This window comes from Lathamus discolor, chromosome 2, assembly GCF_037157495.1.
Source record: "Lathamus discolor isolate bLatDis1 chromosome 2, bLatDis1.hap1, whole genome shotgun sequence".
NCBI lineage: Eukaryota > Metazoa > Chordata > Aves > Psittaciformes > Psittacidae > Lathamus > Lathamus discolor.
In genome coordinates this window covers 145,212,656-145,228,721 of record NC_088885.1, presented here as the reverse complement: position 1 = coordinate 145,228,721, position 16,066 = coordinate 145,212,656, and the positions used below count along the sequence as shown (strand labels likewise).

The 16,066-nt window shown below is 38.7% G+C and overlaps 1 protein-coding gene across 5 annotated transcripts in view; it reads left to right on the top strand.

Moving 5' to 3' along the window:
- The window catches only part of TRPS1 (transcriptional repressor GATA binding 1), a 215,651-nt gene that overhangs the window by 44,431 nt on the left and 155,154 nt on the right, over nt 1-16,066 (top strand). For 4 of the 5 annotated variants that reach the window (XM_065668831.1, XM_065668829.1, XM_065668833.1 and 1 more), the window contains one exon: nt 9,984-11,113. In XM_065668831.1, coding sequence (XP_065524903.1) covers nt 9,984-11,113 — 1,130 coding nt within the window. The remainder of the gene's footprint in view (nt 1-9,983; nt 11,114-16,066) is intronic. The other variant, XM_065668834.1, reaches the window with a different exon arrangement.

Here is a 16,066-nt window from a genome sequence, read left to right as displayed (position 1 = left end):
ACTGCAGCTATAGGAAAAAAAAAAAATTCAAAGTGGATTAAGGTGGCTAACATCTAACCTCAAGTAAGAAGCTGAAACCGGAACACAAGTCAGGAATTTGAAGCTTTTTAAGTGATTTAAACTTTTCTTCTTTTTTCAGAAGCTCTACCACTTCTTTATGGAGCAGCAAATCAAACTAAGGTTGTTACTATGCTAAAAGCTGCAATCTTTGAACTGCTGTCTTATTAAAAGATCACTTCACTGTCTTGTGTCAGAAACTCTCTCCTGTCAAACTGTGATTAGAAAGCAAATATGTGATTTAGTTAAAAGAGGTTAGAAATGAATAATGTCAGAATGTGAAATGATGGTTTATAATTAGCACATACTATGATGTTAATACCTGGATTTCCTGCTATAGTTTCAGTTTGCTGACTCCAGGGACAGCATCTTAGAGCAACTGATCCATGCTGTCAGGAAGACATTCAAACTGGAGCAGCTCAGGCATACAGTATAGAGGAATTTGAGTTTCTAAACACACTTTCATTTCCTCCAAACAATTGTTTCGTTAGGTCCTTAGTTATTTATAGGAAAGTTTATGCTTGATTAGGGTGAGCTGGACACTTTTCCTATGCACTGCTTTCAGAAATAAAACAGATGTGTGAGCTATCTCAGTTTGAACTGATAGAAGGAGAAATAAAACAGCTGAACGTAGACTATGCTTGTCTACTAAACCCTGGCAGCAAGATACTGCAGGGGAGACAAAAAGCGGTAGGAAACAGCTCATAGATAATCTACTTAAGATCAGTCTTTTCTCAGACGAAAAACATTTTCCAAAATAGAACAGACAGCCTATACAGTGTTGGCAATTTATTTTAAATTAAAAAAAAAAAAAAAAAGTTGGATCTGGAAACTTAATTTTTAAGAGTGCTAATTTTCCCTGCCCAATTTGGGAAGAGAAGATAAAATAAGCTTTTGTGGCAAATGCCATACTTCATCACTTGCACATGCACCAGATGTTGATCCAAAGCATGTCAGAAGATAAGTAACTGATTAATATTTTTATGCTTTCTCCTCCCCCACTGCCGATACAGAGCAGCTTTGTGAGATTCATAAACACAGCAAAAGCACATCTGAAAATCCCCTTTGCACCCACACATGTTTATATTGCTACTACATCCATTTTGGAGGGGAGTTTTCTCAGGCATGTGAACGGCTGGCGTCTCCTGCCGCAATGAGGGGTTGTATTGATTGGAGCTCTGGTTAAAATTGGTTCGGTCAGACTCCTGTGTAACATGAAGAGGGAACTGAACCTGAATAATTGGTTCATCTAAACAACATTATTTTGTATAGGTACTGGGCTAAAGGAAAATAATCCCTTTGTAATTAACTTGAAATAGTAGTGGACTGGGCTTAAGGTCTGATTTATTGATCCCCTTGCACTTAACAAACTGTTCTGTTGTAGCTGGGGTGGAAGTTATTGGTGGATTTATGGTCTCAGGCCAGGGAGCTGTGTGCAGATGCCAGAGGATGAAGATAACTGACTTTGATCTGTCTCACAGTGGTCAGTCAAAGACAAGGGTATATGAAGATTTGTACTACTGAGGGATGCTATTGAGCCCCATAGTTTGCATTCATAACAAAAGCAAACAAAAAAGCAATAGAAAAATATCTGAGTGGAGAAAAACCCAGTGTCTTCTATCTGCAGACAGGTAGGGATCTAGTCCCCTTGCCAAGGGCGTGGAAGAAAATCGAATGCATTTTTGAACTTATACCACAAAAGTGAAGTCTGCCTGAGAAATCTTAACACCCTCCCGCCCCTAAAAACAGTCCCTCACCCCCCCAACCCTAAACCTAGCTTTTAGGTTGGGTTTTTTTTTGGGTTGTTTGGCTGTTTTTTTAGTGTTGGGTTTATTTATTTATTTTTTTTATTTTATTTATTTGTATTGCAGTCATCAAAACAGTAGGGATGCACATTTGGCTTTACATCCAGGTACACAAATGTTGAGACTGTGTTTTGCAGTATGCAAAGAGGATTTGGCTGGGAACTGTGTAAATAATCCAAGCTTTCTGGCCTTACTACTGTGTAGATTTTTTCTTGATTTGAATATTTAATCCAGCAACATTCCTTTGCCTTCTTTGAAAATGTTGTTCTGAAAATTTCCGTACACTTTGTTCCCATGCTCTTCCTTAGAGGCTTTTGGTTCATAAATTGCAAAAAATTCCATTGAATTTGGTAAAATCACTGAGCCGGTTCTGGGAGATTAACTTCCTTGCCGGTGCAGATTTCAGAAAGCATTTGCTAGCACATCTCTGAATTCCCAAAGAATGTTTTGATCAGCTTTATTGCTTTTATCAGAATAATATTTGAAGTGAGTTCAATGGATCAGCTTTTGCTGGTGCCGCCCATTACTTTTCCTTCACGTTTGATTGATCCATCTCTATATTCAGCTTTGTCTTGTTGGATATTTTAGTCTCTGCATGGCTTTGTGGATGTGCCTGCAACAGAAGACTTTAGACTAGGTCTAAAGACTTCACTTAAAGTAAACCTCAGGTGACTAAGTTAACAGCCACGATGCTGAATTGCTTTGCTGCTGTATGATTAAGTCTCCTGTGTTTGATCTAATGACTCTTTAATGTATACAGAAAGGTCTGGAGACAGGCAGGTTGCTAGCAAGGAGGCAGGAGACTTTTTTCCATTCTGATTTTTTTTTTTTTATAGTAGAGGGTGTGACAGCTTCAACAAAAAGGCTGGAGAATGCTGTCTTTCATATATCAGCTTATAGCTAAGGGGTAGGACATTGCCCAGTGAGGGGGAAGAAGTGGGCTTGAATCCCCTTTGACAGAGCAAGGAAAGGAGCCTACTTTTCCTGTTTCCTGAACAAGTGTTCAAGCCATTAGGCTATTGTACAAAAGGGAGCATGACCCTACTTCCTGATACGCTGTAAAAGAAAACAGTGTCCCTCAAAGAAAGGACAGAAACATCTGCGTTCAGGTGAGGGTTTCAGATGGCACATCCCAAGGGAGAAGGGTATTCATGCAGCCGTGAATAAAGACATACTGCAGCATTCAGCAGTTCTTACAGTTGACTCTAGTCAGCTTCACATTGTGTATGCTGCCTTTGAGGAGCTTCCTGCTCAGCATGGTCCTGGTTCTGGAGCTTGTTGTTGCAGACCTATCTCTTCTTATGTTCAGCCATTAAAGAAATTCAGACTCCTGTCTAAAAGTACTAAAAAGTGTGTTTTTTTTTTTTATCCAGCCCTCTCATTTTGATTGTTTCATGGTTTTAGATAATAGACTGCCATAAAAGGTAAGAAGACAAGTTTCTGAAAAAGCCATGGGCTGATAAAAGCCATCCAGGTTTCTTGATTGTATTTCAGTGAGCTTGGGGAAAAAAAGAGGCAAAAAAGAAAGTATTACGTTGTCTGATTTTCCCATAGACTAGTACAAGATTGGCAGCAGATTTTTTCTTTTGTGGTTCTAGGCATCTCATATTATGAGAGCTGTCCTGTACCACTCACCCTAATCCATTGTCATGTCTGAATATGGGTAACAACTTTTGCAGGATTTGCACAGCAACTAAGAACACTTCTGGAAGTCAGCTGCCACGCTGTGCAGGGCCCTAGAAAGTGGCAGAAGTGCCCATGCAGATGGAGTGTGTAAAGCTCTTCCATTTGTCTCCTTTATAAATCACTGGTGATCTTCATGTGCCTACAGAACGTTAACACGTGTGGTTTTTTTAGTGGTCTGGATTTCAATCTATCAAATCTGGCAGCTGTTCTGTTCTCATGTTGGAAGTGTGGGACTAGTATAAAGTCTGGTCTAACTAGGATTCAGCTGAGTGAGAACCAGTGGTTTTATTAATAGCTTCTGCTTTTTATCCTCCACTCATATTAGCAGTTTAATTGAACATGAAGCTGTGAAGGTAAGACTAAAAAATCTGTAGGGGCTCATAGGGGTGCAGATTTAATTAACATTCCTTCTCATATTAAAGGTTTTCCTCTACATTTTTGGTGGTTTTGGCAAAGGGACTCTTACAGATACGGTGAGAATTTAGACTGGAGGCATAAACAAGTACAGCATTTACGTTTGTATTAGTAACAAATCAAACCTTAAAGTTCAACTTTGTCATCAAGTGGGCTTCCTACAAGGTGACATGGATACATATCTAGTTAAAGCAAGCAAATGAAAATGTGTAAATGAATTTGATTTTCCTCATATCTTAGACAAATGGACACAAATTTTATATTGTTGGCTTTATTGACTTTAGCTCAATTGTCCATAAACCAGGAATTTGATCTAAATAAACTGTGTTCTGACCTCTTGAACTAGATTATGCCATGCTGGATCTTGAAGGGTGCTAGAACACACCTTTGATGAAGGTGGCCCAGAAGGCCCATTTCATCTATCAGCCATGTTTAAGGACTATTCCTGGGGACTTCTCTGCTTGAGGCAGTCAAGCTATTTTGGGTGTTGCACCCACCTGTGTTCATACCTGTTTATTTTGATTCTCATTTCTGGGTCATGATCAGGCTTTGAGACTGTGTTGCACACTGAGAGAGTCACACCTCATGAGAGTCAGTCATCTTTTTTAAACCACAGACATGAAAAAGAAATGGTGGCAGGTGAAGAAATGGGTGGTGGTAAAACACGTGTTTATATACATTCATATGCATATGCTTGTGTGTGTATCCGTATACATATATGTGCTTCTTTTTCTCACATACAGCCATCTAAATTATATATTGACTATAGCTGATAAGTAATGATTTATATTGTTATATGTAGTAGAAGTTTTTAATTTCTGGGGAGACATTACTATTCAGAATGATATGCAGTGATTTACAGCAGCTGCTTAGCTGTTAAATAGTAACAGCCTGGGAACATTCACTTGCTCTGTAACAGAAATGAGCTATTTTAGCCTTCTTTCAATAAGAAGTAGTCTACCCTCAGAGCATTCAGATGGGCAGTTTCTGTGGAACAACTGAGGCGATGGATATTCACAGCCCTCAAGGCAAAGTTGTTTATGTGTTAATATTCCTTGTCTTTATGCCAGCGATATCTGGTAGTCTTTGAAGAGACGTTAATGAAGAAAGTTGGTGAGACTAGTAATAGTCACAGATATATTGAAAGATATAAACTGCTAAACTAGCCCACAGAAATTATGAGAGGCTCAAAAAATAAAGTTGCTTGGGAAAAAGGAAAGCAGCTAGGTTTTCTTCGGGTGTAAATCAGTGCAAGTTTGACCTCAAAGTCTGTGAGGTTATTTGAGTTTACAGTAGCCAAGGAACTGTCTGGTAATTTTATATTTATATAGAGAGAATAGAAGCAATTGTGCTTCTTTTAGGTGCTACATATTAGTCTACTGGGATTATCTAGCAAATAAAAGTCTTGATTATGTGTTCCTTACTTTGTTGGTTTTGCATATCTGGTCTCCTGACCATAATTTAAGTCCTTTATTGTTCTGTCACTGTCTTTGTTTTAAAAATACCTTTTAAATTCTAATGTCAAAACCAGTACTGGCTTCAGTGATAACAGAATAAATTTTGAGAAGAATAATCTCATCTCGAATGAATGTGGCCCTATAGTTTGCTTTCTTATTTTGGTAAGTATGAATAGCCTAGAAAGCCAGGAGTTTTCCCCGAGTTTTTGCCTCTTTTGTGCAATATAGTCTGTCTGCCTATAAATCAGTCACAGTGTGGTAAATAGTTTTAAGAATATACTCTGCAGATTCTCCTGGTTTTACATGCAGAAAGAGAGTGAGAGTAGGGAGTTATCCATAGTGGAGGTTAGAGAACTGGGTGGTGTTACACAAACTTGCATGAAAGCCAGGAATCTGTTCTGGCCTGCACAACATGAAGAACTTCATAAATGTGGGATGGTTAAAATGTTCTGGATGCTATATTGCACAAAGCAAATGAATAAACAAGAGCATTAGAAAATATTTTAGGATTAGAAGATTAAGAGTAATTGGCAAAGGCAGACTGGATGGCTCAGGAGGTTGGTGAGGGATCTGGAGCCTTTCACCTCCTGATTAGCCAAAGATGTAACCCAGATAATCAAAAAAAGGCAGATTTGTTAACGTTTGATGTTCCAGGGCAGATGGTTGGTCTAGTTTCTAATCAGTAGTTGCAGAAGAAGCCAGGGGTCAAAGACAGCTTTACTCTGTGCATTTAAGACTTGTGGTTGAATCTCTTACGTGGATATAGGCCACTAGTTTCTGCAGCTAGAATGTTCTTCATGAAATGTATGATTACAGGAGCTGGCAGACTTTGTCTTACTTGGTGATTTTTTTCATTTTCTGTAAATAGTATTTGTAAACTGGTGTAATAAAATTTAGGACTGCATTGTGAAAAGGGGTAGGAGAATAGAGTAGGGTAGCATTTGGATTGAGAACAGATTAAATACCGAAGGTACATTTTAAAAAACACTAAAATCACCTCTCCTTGCCCAAGTCCATCTACTCGATGAAATCATTGTTTTTGGTCTAACTAGTTAAGGCAATGCAGACATATCTGTTAGATACATATACTGCAATTATACAGCTTTGTTGAAGTACTTGCCAGCATGCTTTAGAAAGTACATCTTGAAACATTGTCAGTTATCGTGCTATCTTTTCTCCTCTTTCTGGCTATTTTTGGAAATGTGCGTGGCGTATGAGGAGATAGCTTAGTTGTATTAACACATGAACTTCAATCTTTGGGTAAATTCTCTCCCAGTCTTCTAGATTTTGATAATTTCCCCCATTAGTGAATGAGTTTAATGACTTAGAGTTTTGAGTTTCAGAGAGTCTTACAATGAAATGCACTTCAGTTTAATCCTAGACTGAGACATGGCTTTGAAGAGCAATTTTTGAAGAATATCAGTGCAACAATCTCAAGCACAGTAGTGGTGAATCCATTCTGATTGTTGTTTTCCTCTATACAGCATAATAATAGCAGCTATATTGCTGTAACTGCAGTGTTGCAGGAGTGGTAATCCCAAGGTCTCACAAGCAAGTTACAGTGAAGGAAAGAACTGAATCAGAATTCCACATTCCAGACAGATGTCTTGAATATTAGGTTCCCTTTAAAAAGCAAATGATGGAGATTAGTTTTCTTCTGTGCTTATTGAGTGAACTGTAGCTCTGTAAGTGCCCTTACATTTCCAGTGCAAGCTGTACTTGTGACTGGTGCTGATTTTGTCAGCTGGCACTTTGGACTCCACTGCTGTAACAAAATTGCAGAATTTTAGCATTGCTTTTGTTTAGTTTCCTCTTCTTTATGTTCGGGAGGGGTGTCTACTTAAGAAAACAAAACTCTGCCAGGGCAAAGCAGGGGACTAGGTTTTGCTGGGATCAGAATGAAACGGGAATAAATACAAGAAACTATTACTTCTGATACACACAGAAATGTGGATATTTATTTCTAGGGTATATACATATTTCCCACCCCCCTTTTCTCCTTCTCTTTCTCCTTTAAGTTTTCTGGGGAAGGTCAGAAAGAGCAGTGGGTTAAGGACAGTTACATATCTGGTGAAGGATTTTAGTGCCTGTACAGAGATACAATATGAAACTGAAAAATCTGAAAGTCAAGCCAAGACTTGAACATTTGTGTGCTTGAATCCCAACAGTTCTGCAGATGTGTAGGCTTCTTCCAATTTTGGCTGGGTGAAAGCTGAAACAGCTTCAGTTTATACTGTCACTTCAAGTACTTCTCAACATCTCTTTGCATGGAAGCCACTTTCTTCAATTCTCTTTACCTGATGACTCCAAGGAGGCTTTCAGTAGGTTTTGCTGTGTGTGAAGAACAGCTTTTGAGTGTAGTAACATCAAGATGACCCTGTGTTACTGTCAGGTACTTGCCTCCCTAACAGGACACATTGTTTTGAACTGTGACAGATAGTCAGGGAAATGCCAACTCAATAACTGGTAATCAGTTACTGTCCAGTGCTGTAAAGATTGTGTGTGCCCCCCATTACAAAAGGTTAACACAGATAGTGTGAGAACACTTAGTTCTATTTTATCCTCTTATGATGCAGAGAAGGATGTATTAGCATGGGACACAAATTTGCTATGTAGGCCACTAAGCAGGATTAGCACAAGTTACAGAAATAATGTGATTTACAGGCCACTGAACAAAATGTAAGTACTAATATGGTTTTCCAGTGTTCAGAAATAAAAGTAATTAGCAATGAGCAGCAGCTGGGATTATTGTCACCCACAGTTCCTAACTGCTCTCTACAGAGTGTCTGCAAAATAGTTCTGTTATCTGTAGGCTGAGAGTAATGGGTGTATTTACTCATTATAGCCACTTAAGGTAAAGCACTTTGGCCAGTTTTCTGTGCATGCATAGAACAAACATAAGTATCTAATTAAATGAGCAAAACCAGATCACCTTGCAACTTATATAATCGCACAGCAAGCTGCTGTTATTTTCTGTTTACCATAATTCCATCAGTGCTTTCTTTAAGTTGTCTTTCAACACCATTGAGACTTTGAACATTGTAGTAATTGCAGCAGATGGAGACCTGAAGTGCCAGATACTGCAGGGCAGGTCCAAATCCCACTGTTGTTGGTGGATCAGGCTTTGCATGCCTTTGTCACCAGTTTTTTCTTGCCATAAAGTGAATAGTATGAAGTATCTTCTTATATAAGAAGATATATTAAAATATTTCTTTTCCAAAGAACCTTTTCGAAACTGAATTCATAACTTGATACCAGTACTTGGAGCCCCAGTTTAAATGAAAATGTTATTACAGCTAAGTCCTAGCTATTTGGCTGCCCAACTCGCCATTGCTTAATGAGATATGTTTCCTAAACAAACAGAAAGCAATTTTCAGTTTATTTAAGAAAAAGGTTTAGCCAGTGCATGACACTGGAGTGTATGATATGGAGTGATTTAGCAAAGGAGTAGGTAGGCGTCTATGGATTTCGGGTGTAAAGAGGAATTAGCTTCTGGGTGCTGTATAGTGTTTACTGTTCAGGAAAAGAAGAATGTAATGGTGACATTTTTTTCAGGAGATTCTGTCTTTGGCCTTCAAACCAGTTGTATAGGAGCAGAAAATCTCCCCCTGATGTCACGGGCAGGTGTGGTGCACTTGCGGGAAGGGCAGGCCTGCCTGCTATGAGAACACAGGGTTTAATAACATAAGCTCTGGAAGCCTTGTTTCCTTCCTGCAGACCATTTTGCTCAGAGATCATGAGAGCTGTTAAGTAGACCTGCCTTTTTTTTTTATTCAGTGATGTCATGGACTTGGGTGTGGTAGGTTTCTTTGCCACATGCCATTTTTCTACTGTAGTTTTTCCATCCTCATTTTACTAAAATGAGCTCTGTGCATGAGAGGAACAGAAGATTTCCTTGGAGAATGTCTGCACTGAGTAATCTTTAAGAAAACCGCCTTTCATTTCAGACATCAGCCACTATGGCTGTGTTCAAGGCATCGTGGTGGATACTGGATACTCCTGAAGGAACAGTTTTCGTAAGAATTGGTCATACTCAGACCCAGCAAACTGAACTTGTTATTTCAGATTTAATTTTTGTTTGCTCCTATTTAGAAAGAAATTCTCTTGGACTGTTAAGTCTGAATATGGTTAAAACATGTAATTGTGTTGAAAGAAAAAGACAGGGCCTGTTCTTTAGGCTGGTATAGACGCCCAGCAAAGTATTCTGTCAAAGGGATATGGGAACTGATTATTGGATCTTCTGTCAATGATTTAGTGATTTAGTGAAGGAAGGAATAGATGTATTGGAGAATTGTGTGTGCCTCAGTTTCCCCAAATATATTATTTATATGAATTATATATTCATCTATGTGAAACATTTAAAAATCTTCAGGTATAACTGCTAAATATGTATATGTGTATACGTATGATATCTTGCTACATAAGCACAATTGAAAATGGTGGTGGTGGTTAATGAAAGAGCCTTATGAATTAATTGCTAATTCTCTTTTTTTAATTTATTTCCTTTCTTGCTATTTAAGTAAATCTGTAGTGGAGCTAAAATGATCTTATTCTTTATTCACAGGTTACTTTAGGTGGAACCTTTATTGGAATTGGACGGAAAACTCCAGATTGCCAAGGCAACACCAAGTATTTCCGCTGCAAATTCTGCAATTTCACGTACATGGGCAACTCCTCCACTGAACTAGAGCAACACTTCTTACAGACTCACCCAAACAAAATGAAAGCAGCCCTTCCCTCCTCTGATTCTGGTAAAGCTTCAGAGAAAAACTCCAATAAATCCAGTCCTACTCTTCGACCTTGTGATTCTGGAGACTTGGGGAAGTGGCAAGACAGAATCACTGTAAAAGCAGGAGATGATACACCAGTTGGATATTCGGTGCCCATCAAGCCAATAGATTCCTCTAGACAAAATGGTACCGATACAACCAGTTACTACTGGTGTAAATTTTGCAGTTTCAGCTGTGAATCGTCCAGCTCATTGAAACTATTAGAACATTACAGCAAACAGCATGGGGGAAGCCAGGCAGGAAGCCTTCACCCAGATCTGAATGATAAGCTTTCTAGGGGATCTGTCATTAACCAGAATGATCTAGCCAAAAATGCAGATGGGGAGATAGTGACAAAGACAGAAAAGGGTGCGAGTGTGGCAAAAAAGAAAGACTTGACTAGCAAAGGAGCAGAGGACAGCATGGTGACAAGCTACAACTGTCAGTTCTGTGATTTTAGGTACTCAAAGAGCCATGGCCCAGATGTAATAGTGGTGGGCCCACTTCTCCGTCACTATCAGCAGCTACACAACATTCATAAATGTACCATTAAGCACTGTCAGTTCTGTCCCCGAGGCCTCTGCAGCCCAGAAAAGCACCTTGGAGAAATTACTTACCCATTTGCTTGCAGAAAAAGTAATTGTTCCCACTGTGCTCTCTTGCTTTTGCACCTGTCTCCAGGGGTGACAGGAAGCTCTAGAGTCAAACACCAGTGCCATCAGTGCTCATTCTCCACTCCCGACGTGGACGTTCTCCTGCTTCACTATGAGAATGCACACGAAGCCCAAGCGTCTGATGTCAAACCAGAAACAAACACCCTGCCAGGGGCAGAGGGGCCGCTGACACTCAAGGAGAACAAAGAACACTCATGTACCAAATGTGACTTTACCACCCAGGTGGAAGAAGAGATTTCCCGACACTACAGGTACAGTAAAGTTTCAAATGATTAATGATAGGAACCCAAACAAACAGTCCTTCCTTAGTTCTTTAATTAAATGTCACCGTTCCCCAAACATTTGAGGAAAGTGGAAATCAAAATATGAATGTGTATAGATACAAATCTTTACAACCAGAGTCCAATCCAATATCCACTTTGTTTTGGAAAACCACCAGCTATGTTAGTGGATTTAATTATACATTTAAACCTGTGAAAAGAAGAGGGAGATTTGGATTTGTGGGCCGATGCTGAAGTTCCAGCATATTTGAGGTTTGGTCAACTATTTTCCACCCAGAATCTTTTAGGTGCTATTTTAGTTTAGGCTTTTTACCAGAAAGCTGGCATCTTCATTCAGTCGGGGAACACAAATGGCTTTCCTTTCCAAGATAGACTATGAACCCTTTCATGCTCCATAACAGTGCTTTCAATGTACTACCTTTTTGCAGTATTTTCCATTCCCAAGTCCAGCAATGCAATAATTAGTTTAAGAGCATTCCACTGCTGTTTTGGTGTTGGTTTCACACTGGGAGCAGACACTCTTTTGTCTGTTGATGTCATCCCCCTAGATCCTTTTGCAGATGCCTATTTTCGTGTTGCTGGTTTACAGTGTCATTCTATTTATTTTAAATGCTAATGTTCCTATTTGGAGGTGGATGCAGCCAGTCTCCTGACTCAGTCTGACACAATGTCATAGTGGCAGCCAACTCCCTGCTAAACTTCTTGGGTCAGTTCCTGGGCTGTTGTAAACTGGCAGTCCAGTTTACATCAGAGGAGGAGCTGGCTCTTAGGCTTTGTGAAGAGCAATAGTTATGTGCCGCTGCAAAAGCAATGTTAAATATTAGAAAATCATGCTGAATATGTTAACAGTTAAGGCTAATGCGTCAACAACGGAAAACTCACTATCTATCTCATCTAAAAGATCTTTGCATGGAAGCCAGCTAGAATGAAGACAAAAGAAGATGCATTTTCAAAGCTACAGCTTTGTTAAAAGCCCGAGAAACTGTGCCACTTTTAATAGATTCCAAGACATCCAAAATTAACAAAGGCAGACTGGGGCATGATACTTTAATAGAGATTAAAGCTGGGGGCATCCAAATGTTGCCCAACAGAGGGCTGCATTGGCAATGTATCAGGAGTCTATTTAAAAAATAAAAAAATAAAAAAAGAAGGAGCAGATTGCTCATCTTTAATTTGGAGCTGGGGCCCACGGAGGATTCAGGTCCCAGCATGCAGTGCCCCATTTTTGATCCAACTGGGCCTGAGGGATGTTGTGTGGATTAATTAGTTAATGTTTGTAAACTGCTTTGAAGATGAAAAGTGGTATCTAAGTTCCAAGCATTATTATAGCAGCTTTGAGCCATGGTGTAGAACTCCATAGGCAGCACTTTGTCCGCCGCTGGGGCATGGCATGATCTTTTTTTAGTGGTTAAATAACTGGAAGACTGAAATGGCTCCTTGACTAAAAAAAAACCACTTTTATTTTGCTGCAGCTGGTAATTTAAGTTTTAACAAGCACGCCTAGTTAAAATCCTTTTTCCCAAGGAAAGGAGAAGCCATGACTTCCAAAATTAAGTGCCAGATTTGAGATGGGGTAGCAGTAGCTTCTCCTTTGGAGGGCTCAGCACCCTGCAGCTCTGGCAGTTGTCACAGGGAACTGCGCTTTGGAAAATCAAGAGATACACTTAAGCGTTCAAATCTCAACTTGTTTGTCTAAAATAAGCTATTTTGCTTAAGACACTGGAACAATGTATTTTGTTAAGTCTTCAGTCAGTGACATTACTGAGTACTCTGAGGATGTTGTGTAATTAAAGAGCTGTACAACACCCCCATAACTGCCAACTTCTCTCCCTTTCTCTTGCATTCCCCCCTCTTTAATTTGAATTGTTTCTTTTCTACAAGTACTGCTGTTTTCCCCCACTGTGAATCTTCATTGAAATTACAGAAGTTAGTTCAGTTTGTGGTAGGTGCTCTGTAACAGCAAACACCAGCAGGTTTTATTGCTCTTCTATGCATAACTTAGTTTTCACTACACTAAAACAAATGCAAAGAGGGCCTTTTGAGGCATTATAAATTCTATTTTTATTATAATTATTATAATTGTTATTATGTTTTTTTAATAGAAGTTTTGCGCATATCTGATACGTATTTTCTTTCCCTTTTTTATTTTATGAACTAAAGAATAGTTCAGTTTTTTGAATAGTTATGTGACACGCAAACATGCTGATGTGAAGTCAGCTCACGTCCTAGCTGGTCTTCTCTGTGTCTTCATCCGTTTATCTTAATAAAGCAGTTATGGCACATGCTATGTATTTCTGATGTATTTAAAATGCTATACATGCACATGCATCTAACCCCTGTCCATTTATATAAGCAGCTGAATGGATTCTAACAGTAAACATAATACTGAGCATCAGCGTGGTAGCAAAAAGTGTTCTGCTGTTCACATATTTAGGTTTACCCTTGATAATCTGTGAGTATCAGAGCTGGCTTTAGATGCTACTTACATATTTCAGTTCATGTATTTTTTGTCTGCCTTTTTGATTATTTTTGGTTTTGAGTCATATGCCTGAACAGCATGCTTAATTTATTTTTATTTTTTTTAAATCTTGTTTCCTTTTGGCTCTACATCTACAGTTTCACCATGTCTGCTAGCTAAAAGTTTTTTATGTCCCAATATTATTCCTTTGCAGCCATGTATTTGCAACAGTATTAGAATTTGCAAAAGTGGTTCTTTCCAAGTTTTCTCTCTTCACAAACATATACTTACACTTCAAGCTCATTCAGTATTTCTTGACATGATTATTTGAGAGCTGTTCAGTTAAACTTGAAGTTAATGAATCACATTGCACTTGAGTTTACTTGTATTTAAACCTCACTAAAGTATGCTTACTCAAATAAATCCCCAGAAGGTTTATTTGCCTTCATTTTCTACTAAGTCTCCTACTGCTCATTTTCTATTATACCTCTGAGGAATCAGGTACTCTTCGTGTTCATTGTGAAGCTTAGTTTTTCCTTAAAAGTGTCTGGTATTCTGTTGAGCTAAAAGTTGCCAACACTTGTCAGTTAGATAAAAATCAAACTGAGTATTTGGGGAAATTTTTTGTGTTGGATCATTTAGGCTGGAGATTGTTTTCTTGCTTGCTAAAAAATAATTAATTTTTTAATTCTTTTTTTTTTTTTTCCTTCAAAATGAAAGAGGCTTCTCACAGAAGGTCCTGGTTTGGTTTTAGTTTTGCTAAAAGATGTGTTAAAACTGCATCTTCTCATTTTTGCAGATACTACAATTTTTCATGTAATCCGTAGTTGTCAAAAAAGACTAACAAGAAAGTATTTGGTCAGTGCTAGTAGTAATTAAAAGTGCTATGCTGAAAAATGCTCTAAACTCTTAGAACCAAGATAGGGTAGTTGATAACATGAAGCAACTGCAAAACAGAAAAAGAAAATAGACTCAAATGAACTGTAAACTTTGAAAATAGCATAGAGAAGTTTTTCTGATAAATTATTTAGAAAATTTAAATGACTAATGAAATTAATTTCAAGTTAATTTCAAATTAATAATTCCCTGTCTGTAAACATAAATGAGGTAGAGGGATAAAGGGCAAAGGGGGTACTTGGGGCTCCTGCCTCCCCAGCACCAGGGTTGCACAGGGCTATTGGAGCTGCCTCCTGCACTGTCAGGCAGCAGAAGCTGGAGCAGGGTCTTAGATTTGCAGATTATGGAAATGTGGAGCCTTTGGGACACTCACAGAGAAGCCAGCCGAGGGCAAAAGTGTAAATTGAGGCCTACCAGCTCCCTGGGTATCGGCAGAGCAGGAGCCTTCGTTCACTGAACAATAGCAGCAGCTGCGAGGACCTTTTCCATCCTCCTGACACCTTAATTCACTGCTCTGAACTTGTTTGCTCTTGCCAAAGGCTTTTGCTCTCCTTTCATCTCAGCCTTGCTTTCCGCTCTGCCCATTCTCTCCTTTCTGACCTTCCGCTGAATTTTCTTGCTTGCTTTGCTCATTGTCTTTCCTTCTGAATATTTTCTGTTCTCCACAAGCCTGAGAGCAGCAGCCATCCAAAAGAAAACTTTCTTATAAGCCAGTTTCTTCATGAGAAATACTAGTAATTATATTCATAATGAAATTCAAAACATACAAAAAATGGAAGTGATACAACAGCTCTACCTTCATCCAGAATATTTTCTACGCCCTAGAGCTTAGGAATGTCTTCAGGTAATTTAAAAAAGAAAAAAAATTACTTGTTTTGTAGCGGTGTTTTGTAATACCTCAGTCTAGTTAGAAGTATGTCAACAAGACTTAATTAACAACTGGCTGGTGTCAGGAGTATCACAGCCTATTAGAAAGCTCAAGTAAAGAACATTAAATTAATCACCCCCACCCCCAATCTAATCTCTCCAACTTCAAGATTTTGCAAGGGAAAATCCTTGTATCGTATAGCACCCAATTCAAGTACATTTCAGTACAAATAAATAATGATAGGATTTTGTTAAGTTGTCAAAATGTAACAGTTTAGCAAAGGTTTGGTCTGAATTCCTTGACATTTAATCTTGGGATTGGGCCATAAATGTTTTAATGTCTACGAATAATTAGGTCTTTGATTTATTTTGTAGAGAAAATAGTAATGCTGAGTGACATCAATAGATGGGATGACATTGCCATCTCAATGCCACGTTGAAGATAATGCTTTATGGCTTGAACCTGCTGTTAGTTTGCTTGAGTGGTGTATAAGCAGGATCACGAAAGGGCAAATGATGTTTCCTTCTTCATTTACATCGCTTTCTTCCATGCTGAGATTTTCTTCAAACATCTGTCCTTTGATCAGCTGTGTACCAATACACTGTATCACACCTGGTTAATTCTGAGTTTCAGATGGTATAACTGTGGTTTAGCTGTGAAGTGTAACTTCCAGGTAATGCATGGGAGTGCTTATTTTGCA